The sequence below is a fragment of the Sapajus apella genome, unplaced genomic scaffold (genome assembly GCF_009761245.1).
Source record: "Sapajus apella isolate SASKATOON/1434 unplaced genomic scaffold, GSC_monkey_1.0 scaffold1800, whole genome shotgun sequence".
NCBI lineage: Eukaryota > Metazoa > Chordata > Mammalia > Primates > Cebidae > Sapajus > Sapajus apella.
In genome coordinates this window covers 1-12,264 of record NW_022438726.1, presented here as the reverse complement: position 1 = coordinate 12,264, position 12,264 = coordinate 1, and the positions used below count along the sequence as shown (strand labels likewise).

The 12,264-nt window shown below is 38.8% G+C and overlaps 1 protein-coding gene and 1 long non-coding RNA gene across 2 annotated transcripts; one reads left to right on the top strand and one right to left on the bottom strand.

Annotated features, from left to right (window-relative positions):
* Nucleotides 1-5,392: 5,392 nt before the first annotated feature.
* Nucleotides 5,393-7,401, bottom strand: LOC116546987 (protein FAM47A-like). The gene has a single exon (XM_032273099.1). The coding sequence runs from the start codon at nt 7,383-7,385 to the stop codon at nt 5,541-5,543; it is 1,845 nt and encodes a 614-aa protein (XP_032128990.1). The 5' UTR covers nt 7,386-7,401; the 3' UTR covers nt 5,393-5,540.
* A 304-nt stretch (nt 7,402-7,705) lies between these two features.
* Nucleotides 7,706-11,817, top strand: LOC116546988. Its single transcript, XR_004266900.1, has 4 exons — nt 7,706-8,418; nt 8,989-9,024; nt 10,506-10,614; nt 11,353-11,817. It is a non-coding gene; the product is annotated as an uncharacterized LOC116546988 (long non-coding RNA).
* Nucleotides 11,818-12,264: the final 447 nt, after the last annotated feature.

Below are 12,264 nucleotides of genomic sequence, written 5' to 3'. Positions count from 1 at the left end.
CATGGTAACAAATCCAGTCTCACAAGACCAAGAACTCACTCCTGTGAGAAAGTCATTAATCTCTCTTAATGACCTAATCACCTCTTAAAGTTACTACTTCCCAATACCATGACATTGGCAATCAAATTTCAACACAAATTTTTGTGGAGACAACCTACATAGAAACTATAGCATACAGTTTTCAGTGTACATGTCATTCACCTCTTTTGTTAAGTATTGCTAAGAATTTTATTCTTTTTGATACTATTATAAATGAGATTATTTTCTTAATTTGTTTCAGACAGTTCATTGTTAGTGTATAAAAACATAACTAAATTTTTATATTGATTTTGTTTCCTGCAACTTTACTAAAATCATTTATTAGTTCTAATTTTTTTTGTTACATGTTTAGGGCTTTCTATACATAAGATCACATCATCTGCAAATGGGGACAATTTAACTTCTTCTTTTCCAACTTGGGTGCCGTTTATTTCTCTGTCTTGCCTAATTGCTCTGATAAATATGTTGAATAGAAGTGGCAAGGGTGCATATCCTTGCTTGTTCCTGATCTTAGAGGACAAGTTTTAGTTTTTCACCATTGAGTATGATCTTTGCTGTAGACTTTTCATGTACAACCTTTATTATGTTGAGGGAATTTCCTTGTATTCTACGTTTATTGAATTCTTATAAAAATTGAATTTGTAAAAATAATTTTTTGAATCAATTAAGACACCATGTTGTTTTTATCCTTTGTTCTGTTAATGTGGTATATTATTGATTTGCATATGTTGAACTGTCCTTATATGCTAGGGATAAACATCACTTATTTATGGTATATAATCCTTTCAATGTGTTAAATTCAGTTTGCTATTATTTTTTGCATCTATATTCAACAATATTGACCTGCAGTTTTCTTTTCATGTAGTGTCTTTTTTTTTTTTTTTTTTTTTTTTTTGGCTTTGCTGTTAGATAATGCTGGCCTCATAAAATGAGTTTGGAAGTATTCCATCTATTAAATTGTTTTGGAAGATTTCAAGAAATATTGGCCTTAATCGTTCTTTAGATGTTTGGTATAATTCCCCTATGAAGCTGTCTGGTACTGAGCTTCTTTGTTGGGAGGCTTCTTGTTTTTGTTTTATTTTTTTTGAGATGAAGTCTCACTCTCTCATCCAGGCTGGAGTGCGGTGGCTCCATTTGGCTCACTGCAATCTCTGCCCCCCAGGCTCAAGAGATTCTCCTGCTTCAGCCTCCCAAGTAGCTGGGATTACAGGGGCCTGCCACTTAGGCCAGCTAATTTTTATATTTTTAGTAGAGACGAAGTTCCACCATGTTGGCCAGGCTGGTCACAAACTCCTGACCTCAAGTGATCTCCCTGTCTTGGTCTCCCAAAGTGCTGAGATCACAGGTGTGAGCAACCACAAGCAGCCTATTGGGAGGTTTTTTGGTTACTGATTCAATGCCCTTACTAGTTATAAATCTGTTCAGATTTTCTATTTTTTTTTCATGATTCAGTTTTAGTAGGTTATATGTTTGTAAGAATTTATTCATTTCTTCCAGGTGTTCCAATTTGTCAGTAGTCTCTTATAATACTTTTTATTTCCATGGCTAGAGTGCTAGCCTTGATGTGAGTATTTGCAGCAGCAGTGGTGGCAGTATGGCTTGGTGGGGATGGGGAGCCTCCCCTGGGACTCTTTGCATGTCCCGGCAGGTGGTGGTTTTAGCATGGAGGTTGGGGCATTGGTGGGTGCAGGACTGTGTGCGCCCTCTGTGCATGTTCATGCTGGCAGCAGTGGCCACTCAACACTGGGGGCTAGCCCACTGTTATCCATGCCTAGTTTTGCTCTGGTGGCTCAGGCTCAGGGGCAGGGTGCTGACAGGGGGGGCTGGGGGCTCTGTGCCCACCAATGTTCTAAAGACGATGGCGGTGTGGTGGGGTGGAAGTTGGGGAGGGGTTGCACTCATGCCAGCAGCAGTGGCAAGGCAGGGTGCAGGTGTACCATTCTGCTGGCGTGGAAGTGAAGACTAGGTCTGCCTGGGCATATATGCACCAGCATAGTGATGTAGAGGGTGGCCATGGGTACAAATGAGCTATTGTGAGTTTTCAGAGCCCACTCTGCTGGAGCACTCTGCCAGTCCGGTGTGCTCCACTAGTTATGATGTGGGCTCCAAGAGGTACCTGGCAGCTGTGCCGCAAGCAGCTGTGGCCAGGCTAGGACCCAAGCAAGAGGCCAGCAGACTGAGAGGTGATCAGTTTGGAATAGTCCTGTCTCATGGGTAAGACTGTCCTGCAGAGTTCAGGCCCAAAATTTCCCCTAGTGCTAAAGTCTCCTATGGGAGCAATTCAAGCCTAGGGTGATGCACATCTCTGACAGTGCTCCACTCCAGTTGCTCCCACAGGACACCCTCTGTGCTCTGCCTCTGGCTGGAGTTCTGCCCCTACCACTTCTCTAAGTAGCATTGCCTGCCAAATCAAGTGTCCATAGTGGTCTAGGGATCTTCTCCTGCTGAGATTCCAAAGGCCCAGAGTGAGAATGGGTTGATCTATGCCTGTTAAACTCACCCACTCTGTAGGAGTCACTGGAGGTCATTCCAGTGCGCAGTAGCCTCAGGAAGGGTTCCTAGCTTCCTCCTCCTTCAGCCAACCCTCTGTATTTTCCCTCCATCTGTTCTGCCTCTGCCTAAAGCTGCAGTATAAGAACATGGCAGTACTGGGATATGAACTCATTTTTGCCTAGGTCCAAAGCCCTTGCTCATTCATGAAGACTCTCATAAATGAAAAATAATCTCCTTCATCTTTGTTAAATCACATATTCCTACAGACAAATTCTCCAAAGCTTTTGTAAAACTTAGGTGATGCTGTAATATAGTTGATTATTACAGTAGTTATGGAATATACCATTCATAGCTTTAGGCTTCACAGGCACAGTTATATATCAAGCTCTCTTGAATTCCCTCTTTGTCTAAAATCTGTGGATTTGAAGTCAGGATGTTTTCAAAAGTCCAATTTGTGTAAAGAATCCAAATAGATCAAACATTGTTTCTGTTTATATCTGTATGATAACTAATACCAATGTGTGTAATTATAGTGTAGAGAAAGCCACATAATTTCTCTGAGGAAAGTTTATTTCACTGGCAGTAGACATTACCAAGAAGCAATAGAAGTCCTAACCAGTGGCTCTTATTTTGCAATTACACTTTTTCATCTTGATTTTAGTATATGTGCAGTCAAAGCAAGCACCACTTTTTCATGTTAAGCAATGGCTAAGATTGTGTGTGATATAGGTAAAGGCTGTCATCGGATAAACAACATTAAAAAGTTATTTTTTATAGTCTTTCTGTTGTGATATTTTTAGTACCCTTCTACCTTTCCTATTCCTCCTCTTCTTCCACAAATCAGGTTTAGTATTAATTCTCTGATGCCTGAGACACTAGACACTCCAATAAGTAATACTTTAAGTCTCACCAGAATTTGAGTTTGATGATATGGTATCCATTGTGTAGATGAGGATACATCCTCTGTGAAGTGGAAGGTCATAACCAAATGTGGAAAAGTAGGTTTGTCTCTTGCTGAAAGGAAATGAACATTGAATGCTGCCGTAGGAAGCTCAAGGCTTCAGTGGAGAACCTCAGAAACCAGGTAATGCTGAGCCATGAGGCATGACATTGGTCTCTCAGAAGTCTGAATAATATGTATGAGGATTTCCCAGATTTTGAAGTCATTAGTGACTCATTTCTCTAGGATACTGATGTAAGTTGTTCAGTGGAAGACAACTGGAAAATGATTGTCCTCTTTACTGACATAAGATCTTAATAAAAGTCATCATGAAATTGACCTTGGTGGGGAGACACTGAAACAGGATCATATGGCCTGAGTGAAGTCCTAACAATAGAGAAGATTATGTACAAAGACACAAGAAAGACACAGGTAAGAAAAGGAATATCGACTGGAGTAGGGAATGCAGGAACATGTGTGAGTATGTGTGCGCATGTGTGTGTGAGTGTTTATGTACCTAGATAAGTTTAGATGAGCCTGGAGAATTAACAAGCCATGCTTGTATTTTTCAAAAATGCACTCAAGAGGAGACACAAGTTGGAAACCATTGCAGAAATACAATAAGATATAGTGGTGACATTAACCTAAGTTTATGATGATTAATTTGAAGAGAAATTCTAGGCCTTGGCTTAGAAAACAACATGAAAAAAGACTTGGTTCTTCAGGAACACAATTTCCACACACAAACTTCACTGCAAATAGAATTTGCACACAGATATATATATATATATATATATGTCACTGCTTACTTGGATGAAATATATGCATATGCTTCCATTTACAGAAGAATTCTTTCATCACTGAAAGAAAAAGTGCACTTCAGTTCTACACTACAAAGATATTTACCTACAAATTTACCTATACCAGACAGTTTTACCTGCTATTTTTGAAAGGTGAAGCAGTTGCTTGATATATTATTTTAAACTTATGAGTGCATTTTAAATTGTTATTATTTAAATGAAAATTATTTTAACTTGAACAGATATGTAAGGATATTTGATGTTGCTTGGTAGATTTTGTCATGCAGATCTATTTTGCACATGAGATTTGCCATGAAGTTGAAGCTACCTCCTATTCTGCACCTGTTTATATGATTTGGTAATAATAGTCTTTTGTAGTAAAGGTTTATGAACATGGTGAAAATTTACATAAATTCAATTGAGAGATATGATAAAATGGCATAGCTCAAGTTTCAACTATGATTTTGATAAATAGTTTTTAAACCGGTTTTTGGGGTAAGATGGAATCCCAAAGGGGTAGACAACAGTTCTACTACTAAAAAGTGTTAACATTATTTTGGCTATAGACTCCAATTTTTGCTTAACAAAATAATTGTGATAATTATTTCATTACAATTTTTATATAAGGAGAGTTACATAAATCTCCTTTCACTCAGCACATTTTTTTTTGAGATAGGGTCTTGCTCTGTTTCCCAGACTGCAGTGCAGTGGCACAATCATGGCTCACTGTAGTCTCTACCTCCTGGGTTGAAGCAATCCTCCCACCTCAGCCCCCCCAGGTAACTGGGACTACAGGAGCATGCCACCACACCTGGCGAATTTTTGCATTTTTTGTAAAGACCAGATTTCACCATATTGCCAAGGCTGGTCTTGAACTTCTGGGCTCAGACAATCCACCCACCTGGGCCTCCCAGAATGGGGAGGGATTACAGGCATGAGTATACACGTCCAACCCTATTTCTCTTTTTAAGATTAATTCTGCTTTTATTTCTGGTTGCATGTATTTTCACAAATAATTGGCATGATGTAATATTCACAATGCTTCAAAAATGTGAAAAAAGTATATGTGAATATTAATCACATAATTGATGAAATATATGAAATAATGAAGCCAAAGCTGGTCATTGAGAAATATTTATAAACATTAGGTATTGAATTTCCAGATATTGCCAAAGTTGAACATCCATGGGGCCAGTCATCAGAAATTCTGATTGATGTTTAAAAATGAGAGGAAGAAATACCCAATTAAATAGTAAATAGAAAACTGTCTAATCTCCTTCCAATGCATCTGTGTCGTCTTCTTTATATTTGTAAAGTTCCATTGCACGTTGCATCGGTGTCTTAACAGAGTCGTAAGTCCATCCCTTCCTGGTAAACAGCCTTTCAATGATGCCAGGCATTTCGTAGCCCTTGCTTAGAATGAAATCCTTAAAGGCAATCGGTCCATAAAGATTGTCAAGAATATCAGGTTCATCAGGCTTTTTAAGTAGGGGCTTGGGGTCAATCGAAGTTTCATCACTTGTTAGCTTTTCACACAACTTAGGCTTGAGGTACCATGGTCCTCCATGCCTCATCTTTGCAGGCTGTGAAAAATTCGGTGTTGTCTCCCTTTTCTTGTCCTGGTCTTTTTCCTGTGAGAATAATTCGTCCTCATCCATTTCATCTAGCTCTATGTCGTACTCAAGCTCTGTGGCACACTCTTTTATCTTCTTAATCTGTTGGTCTTCATAGGTTGGCCTGTCCCCATGGATGCAGGCATACAGACGCCTGATGCGTTCTTCCTCAATTCCCATGTCTTGAGCCCACTTGAAGAACTCACTGAATTTTCTTGGTGTGTATTCCTGTTGAGGAGAGTCAGAAACGCCCTCTGTTGTGCTTGGTGTATCTTCCTGAAGTTGTTCTTTTAGATAGGATGTTCGAATCTTTGGAAGCTCCAAGAATTGATGGGACATTGGAGCTTTGGGAGGCTCTGGGCAGAGATGAGACACTCCAATATTGGGAGGCTCCAGGAAGAGAGTGGACACTCGATGAGTCTTGGGATGCCCTGGGTGGAGACTGGACACCCGACGAGTCTTGGGATGCCCCGGGCGGAGGCTAGAAACCCGACGAGTCTTGGGAGGCTCCGGGCGGAGACCGGACACTGGACGAGTCTTGGGAGGTTCCGGGTGGAGATAGGACATCGGCGTCTCGAAAGGCCGTGGGCAGAATCTCCCACAAGGGTATATAGCAGACTCGGTGGGTCCCTCGTTTGTCTTCTCTTTGCCCTCACAAAAAGCCGATGTGTCCTCCAGCTTCTCCTCAGTATCCGTCAATTTTAGCACCTGTTGTAGGAGACTGGACACCCGATGAGTGTCGGGAGGTTCCGGGTGGAGATGAGACACTGGAGTCTCGGGAGGCTCCAGGCAGAGATGAGACAACCCAGTCTTGGGAGGCTCCAGGCGGAGATGGGACATCCGGCAGCTCTTGGGAGGCTCTGGGTGGAGATGAGACACCAGAGTCTTGGGAGGCTCTGGGCAGAGATGGGGCACCCTAGTCTCGGGAGGCCATGGGTAGGATTCCCCACAAGGGTATTTACCAGGCTCGGTGGGTTCCTTGGTTGACTTCTCCCAGTCCTCACAAGCAGCCCATGCACCCTCCAGCTTCCTCTCAGGATCCTGCGGTTTCAGCACCTGTCGTAGGAGATCTGGAGGCATATCTTCTGCCACATTGGGGTCCAAGGCCAAGGAATGCTCAGCCATCAGCTGGCCTTCCACTTCCTCTACGAACGCCTTCCGTGCTAGCTGGGCTGGCGACAGTTTGGAAAATAAGGCCGCTTCCTTGAGCTGCTTTTTCTGCCTGCTTTGTGGGTCAGCATGCGGACTTCTGCTAGAGATTTTGGGGAGTGAGAAGTCGTCCCGGCGACAAACTAGCGTATCTTCGGGAGACGGAGAGTCGTACCAGTAGTCGTCCATGCCCCCCTTCATAAATATCCAGTTCTCGGTGTCTATGGGTGGCAACTTCAGGCGCCTGTGGTTGTGTTCCCCGAAGCTCTTGGAGGGCGATGTGTCACGGTACCAGGGCGTGGAGTCCATTCCCGGGGAATTCAGCCGGTCCTGCGGCCTCTGGTCCCCCATGGTGGTCCTCGCTGGGCTGCCACCTCTCCTGCTTCAGCGGTTCCCGATCCCTGCGGCTCTGGTCGCTAGGAGACCGCGAGCCACGCACAACCCAGGTTCTTCCGGGAGGCGGGGCAGCTCTGACGTCACACGCGCAGCCCGGATACTAGCAGGTGTGTGGTGGAATCTCATTCTGGGTTTCATTTGCATTTCCTAATGACTGCTGGTATTGAACATCTCTATATTTGGTTATTTGTCATCCTTATCTCTCCTTGATTGAAGTTTCTGTTCAGATTTTCCCCATTTTTAAACCGAGTTGCTGGATATCATATTTAGTTTTGACTATTCTTGTGTTCTACTTGTAAGTCCGTTATCACATATATGATTTGCAAATTTTTCTCTTCATCCTTTTCCCTTTCATTGTCTTAACAGTGTGTTTCAAAGAGAAGTTTGTTTTTTTTTTTTTCATTTGATGAAGTCCACTTCATTAATTCCTTCTTTTACAGATTGTGGTTCTTTTGATGTATCTGTGAAAACTTTGCCTATCCAAAGGTCACAAAGACTTTTTCAAATTTAAATCTGTTTAAAGTTTTGTAAACAGCACACGATATAGATCAAAGTTTTTATTTAAAAAATGTGTCTATTCCTATGTTTATCTGGTAATTTCAGAACTATTTTTGTAAAGACTATCTTTTCTCTACTTAATTACCTTTGGAAATTTGTAGAATACAAGTGGTCTATATTTTTTTGTGGGTCAATTTTTTGGTATTCATTTCTCTTTCAGATTTTTCTCTCACACAAATTTCACCCTCTGTTGATTACTTAAGCTTTATAATAAATCTAGAAATTAGGCTGTGTTAGTCCTTTAACAGTGTTCTTTTATGAAGTTGGTTCTTCTAGGTCCTTTGAATTTCTATAGAAATTTTAAAATCAGTTTGTCAATGTCTAAAAAAAAATCCTGTTGGGATTTTGATTAGGATTCTGTTGAATCTATAGGTAAATTTGAGGATAATTGACATATTAACAATAGGAAGTATTCTGACCACTGAAAAAGGTACATTTTTCCATTTGTTTATGTGATTTTTAATTTTCTCAGGAATATTTTGTATTTTTTAGTGTATTTGTCTTTCACATTTTTTCTCTCCAGATTTTTCCTAAACATTGCTTTTGATAGTTTTATTTGTAGTATTTTTCATTGCAATTTTTAATTTTTTTGTTAGTATATATAAATAATATTTTTTGTATATCCATCTAGTATCATACAACCTTGATAAACTCACTTATTACTTCCAGGAGCATTTTTGCAAATTTCATTGAATTTTCTATATATATATGATAACGTTATCTGTGAATAAATATAGTTTCCCTTCTTTCCTTCCAAACTGAATATTTTCATCCCCTACCCTGCCCATTCCAGTTGCAATCCTTGATTTTCCTTTAAATAGCATCAGTTAAATTTTTATCTCTCTTATGGTGTTTAAAATGATACCTATGAAAAAGTTTTTTTATAAATGAATTATAGACAAATTCAGCTTGCATTATTCCTTAACCATATTATTTTCTCATCAGTTTTTTTCTGTACATTCTTATCCATTTTTAAAGAGAAGGTTTCTTACCTTGTTAGGTGCAGCTGAACAATGTTTTCTACCATTACTTGCAGGTGCATTTTAGTTTCTCCTTGTAAATGAGGCATGATCAATGCCTCTCTTCCCTTTCACTCCTTCTTTGTAAAACAGACGCAATATATATTCCTCTTCAGTTTCTCATTAAATCAAAGAAATAGATTATGTGTAAATCAAGATAATCAATATAATGTGATTTTGTATAGTGTCTGGCACAGAATAAGCATCCGGTAAAGTATTGTTATTTTATATAGTATTACTACAATTTGAAAATAAAAATATTCCACATTCAATGTATAAATAATGGAGAAGCAGAAATCATACAGATCTATTACATATCACAAATATTTTCATTTATCAATTATAAGAATCTGTTAAACTCTCAACATACTTAGTAGATTTCATAATGTGAAGTTGGTAAGACCATTTTGATATGGATTTATTTTTAACTTTCTTACTTGGAAAAATTGCATGGAATGTATGTTAAGTTCAAGAGCCAATGCTTCAACAATTCTCTGTAACAGTATTCTAACTAGCAAGCTCATATGTGTACTCACTTATCTAAAATGGGTGAGGGCTTGAATAAAACTTCTATATTCTAAATAATCCCAGAGAAAAAGACACATTGAAGCTCCTAAAAGTCAACTGGGCATCTTCAAAATGTTTCCTGTGACTGTTCATTAAAGCAGTTTTTGCACCATACAGCCACTTCATTTTTTCCATGTTTCAAATTAGAATATTATATAAAAGACTCATATCCAAAATACATAAATAATTATTAAAACTTAACAATAAGACAACAAAGAATACAAAACAAACTGTATTAATACATAATAATTTAACATGTATAGAGATATACAGCTAAAGAAATAATTATAGTTGTGTGCACATATTGGTTAGCATATACATGCATATATTCTATAGCTCTGTCTGCTGAGAAACTAGAAAAAAATGACTCATTCCTTGGAGAAATGAGTAATTCTAGGCCTGGGGCATTGAAAACACAAGATGGGGCTGGGGTATTATGTTATGCCAGAAAATACAGAAGTTCTCAGAAAACAAAAGGATGAAAGCAGATCAGAAACTAAACTGAAAGAGCACTCAATGGCCAAAGTTAAAACAATTGAAGCAACACAATAATTAAAAATTAAAAATTATAACACAGTATAAAATAAAATATCCATGAGTCCATACTGATATAAATAATTATACAAATAAATTAATGATTAAAAAAAGTACAAATCTGTCTTACAAAGAATTTCAAAAAATATATAGATACTCCTCCCTCCAGGAGGTGGAATTTAAATGCCTTCCACAGAGAGTGGGCTGGATTCTAAAAAATAGAATATGGAAAGGGAAAAATAGTGACATTTAGTGGAGAAGCCTGGCAGTTCTCTCCTTCACCAAGTGATCAAAGTTAATATCAGCAGTGAGAAGTCACGTTGGTATCATGCACTCCTCTGATAGGATGTGATGAGAAAGACACTTCACCTCCATAGTATTCTTCTCTAAATTCCAGAATTCTAGTCTAATGAGGAGAAAACATCTAACAAATCCAAGTCCGGGGACATTCTACAAAATTCTCAAGTACTCCTCCAAACCATGGGGTTATGGGAAACAAGTAAAGGGTGAGAACCAGTCATAGACTTTAGATTAAAGAGACATGAGAATTAAATTCAATGTGGTAGGCTGGGTTGACATGAGAACTAAATTCAATGTGGTAGTCTGGGTTGGATCTTGGCACCAAAAAAGGGCATGGGTGTAAACAATTTACAAATCTGAATAAAGTCTGAAGTTTAGTTAATAGTAATATGTCAATGTTAATTTTTTAGTTTAAATGCATGTACAATGTAAGATTAATTTTAGGGGAAGCTGAGTAAAATGTGCATGAAAATGCTCTGTACAGTCTTTGCAACTGGTTCATAAATCAAAAATTATTCTAAAATAAAAGGCCTCCATTTTAAACTATATATTACATCAGGATAAATTATCAGCAAATCACTATTATTTATACAAGAGAGAAAGCTGTAGCTTCTTTAAAACACATACTTGTGGCCATCCTCACACCATATATAGTAAATCACAATTTTTTCGAAGTGGAGCCAGACATCTACGTTTTACATGGTCTCTAAATTACACACACCAATATGTGAGAATTACTTTTCTAAAGCTCTGTGCCTTTTACAGGCCCCAAAGACTTTCAAAGAGTTTAAAAACCACAGTAGTTATGGTATTATCCAAAGTCACCAAATTTGGAGAAAATTAAATTTCAGCAAGTGCTACATGGGAATGTGAAAATCAGATAGTGGAGCCTGTGGACAAAATAGTTCACTTAGATAACATGTACATACCTGGTGGGCCCACAGGATAATGAAGTCATGATAGAAGAGTAATGAAGATACAAAGTTTGGTGAGTACCAACTAGGAATGAGAGCAACTTACTTGTCCAAAGAGCCCTTCTTGGGTTAAAGAAAACTGACATCACTATAGAGTACAAAGAAATTACAGCTTGCCTGTTCAGTCAACAAGCAACAACTGCCTTAGTATGAAGTGTTACTCATACTATTCAGAAATGAATAATGCAGCTTACAAGCAAAACCAGCACCAAAGAGCTAATAAATAAATGTTCAAGGAAGTCAAAATGCTCTGAGCAGAGCAGCATGTAATGAATAAGCAAACAAGAAAATGAAAACAAACAATGAAAATCAATGTGATGAAGTGCATTGGTGTAATGGAGCCTAAGTAGTCCCAGTTCTGACATCTTTGTGTGCCTCTGACTGCTCTTAGTTACCTACAACGTTTACTGCAGGCTTAGCTCAGGATCCCGTTTTCATGCTCCAGCAGACTCAAGTTATCTGCAAGTTTGCTGCCTCTTCCACCCACAGACAGCACCTGCCATCCTTCCTCAGATACCTAATCATTTTCACTCTGATCCGACCCACTTTGGAAATATTTTGCTTTTATTAGCTCTTGGTAAGTTTACTTTCTGTGATGGTTAATTTTCTGTGTCAACTTGGCTAGGTTATGGTGCCAAATTATTTGGTCAGTCAGTCTAGATGTGGCTGTGGCGGTATTTTGTAGTTGTGATTTAACATTTTATATCAGTAGACTTTGAATAAATCAGATTTACCCTCCATAGGATGGGTGAGCATCATCCAGTCAGTTGAAGGCCTTTAGGAAAAAGACAAAAGTTCTCCCAAGAAGACAGAATTCTCCCTCCAGACTGAAACACAGGAATCTGAGTTTCCAGCCATTAGAATCAAGACTGCAACATCAAC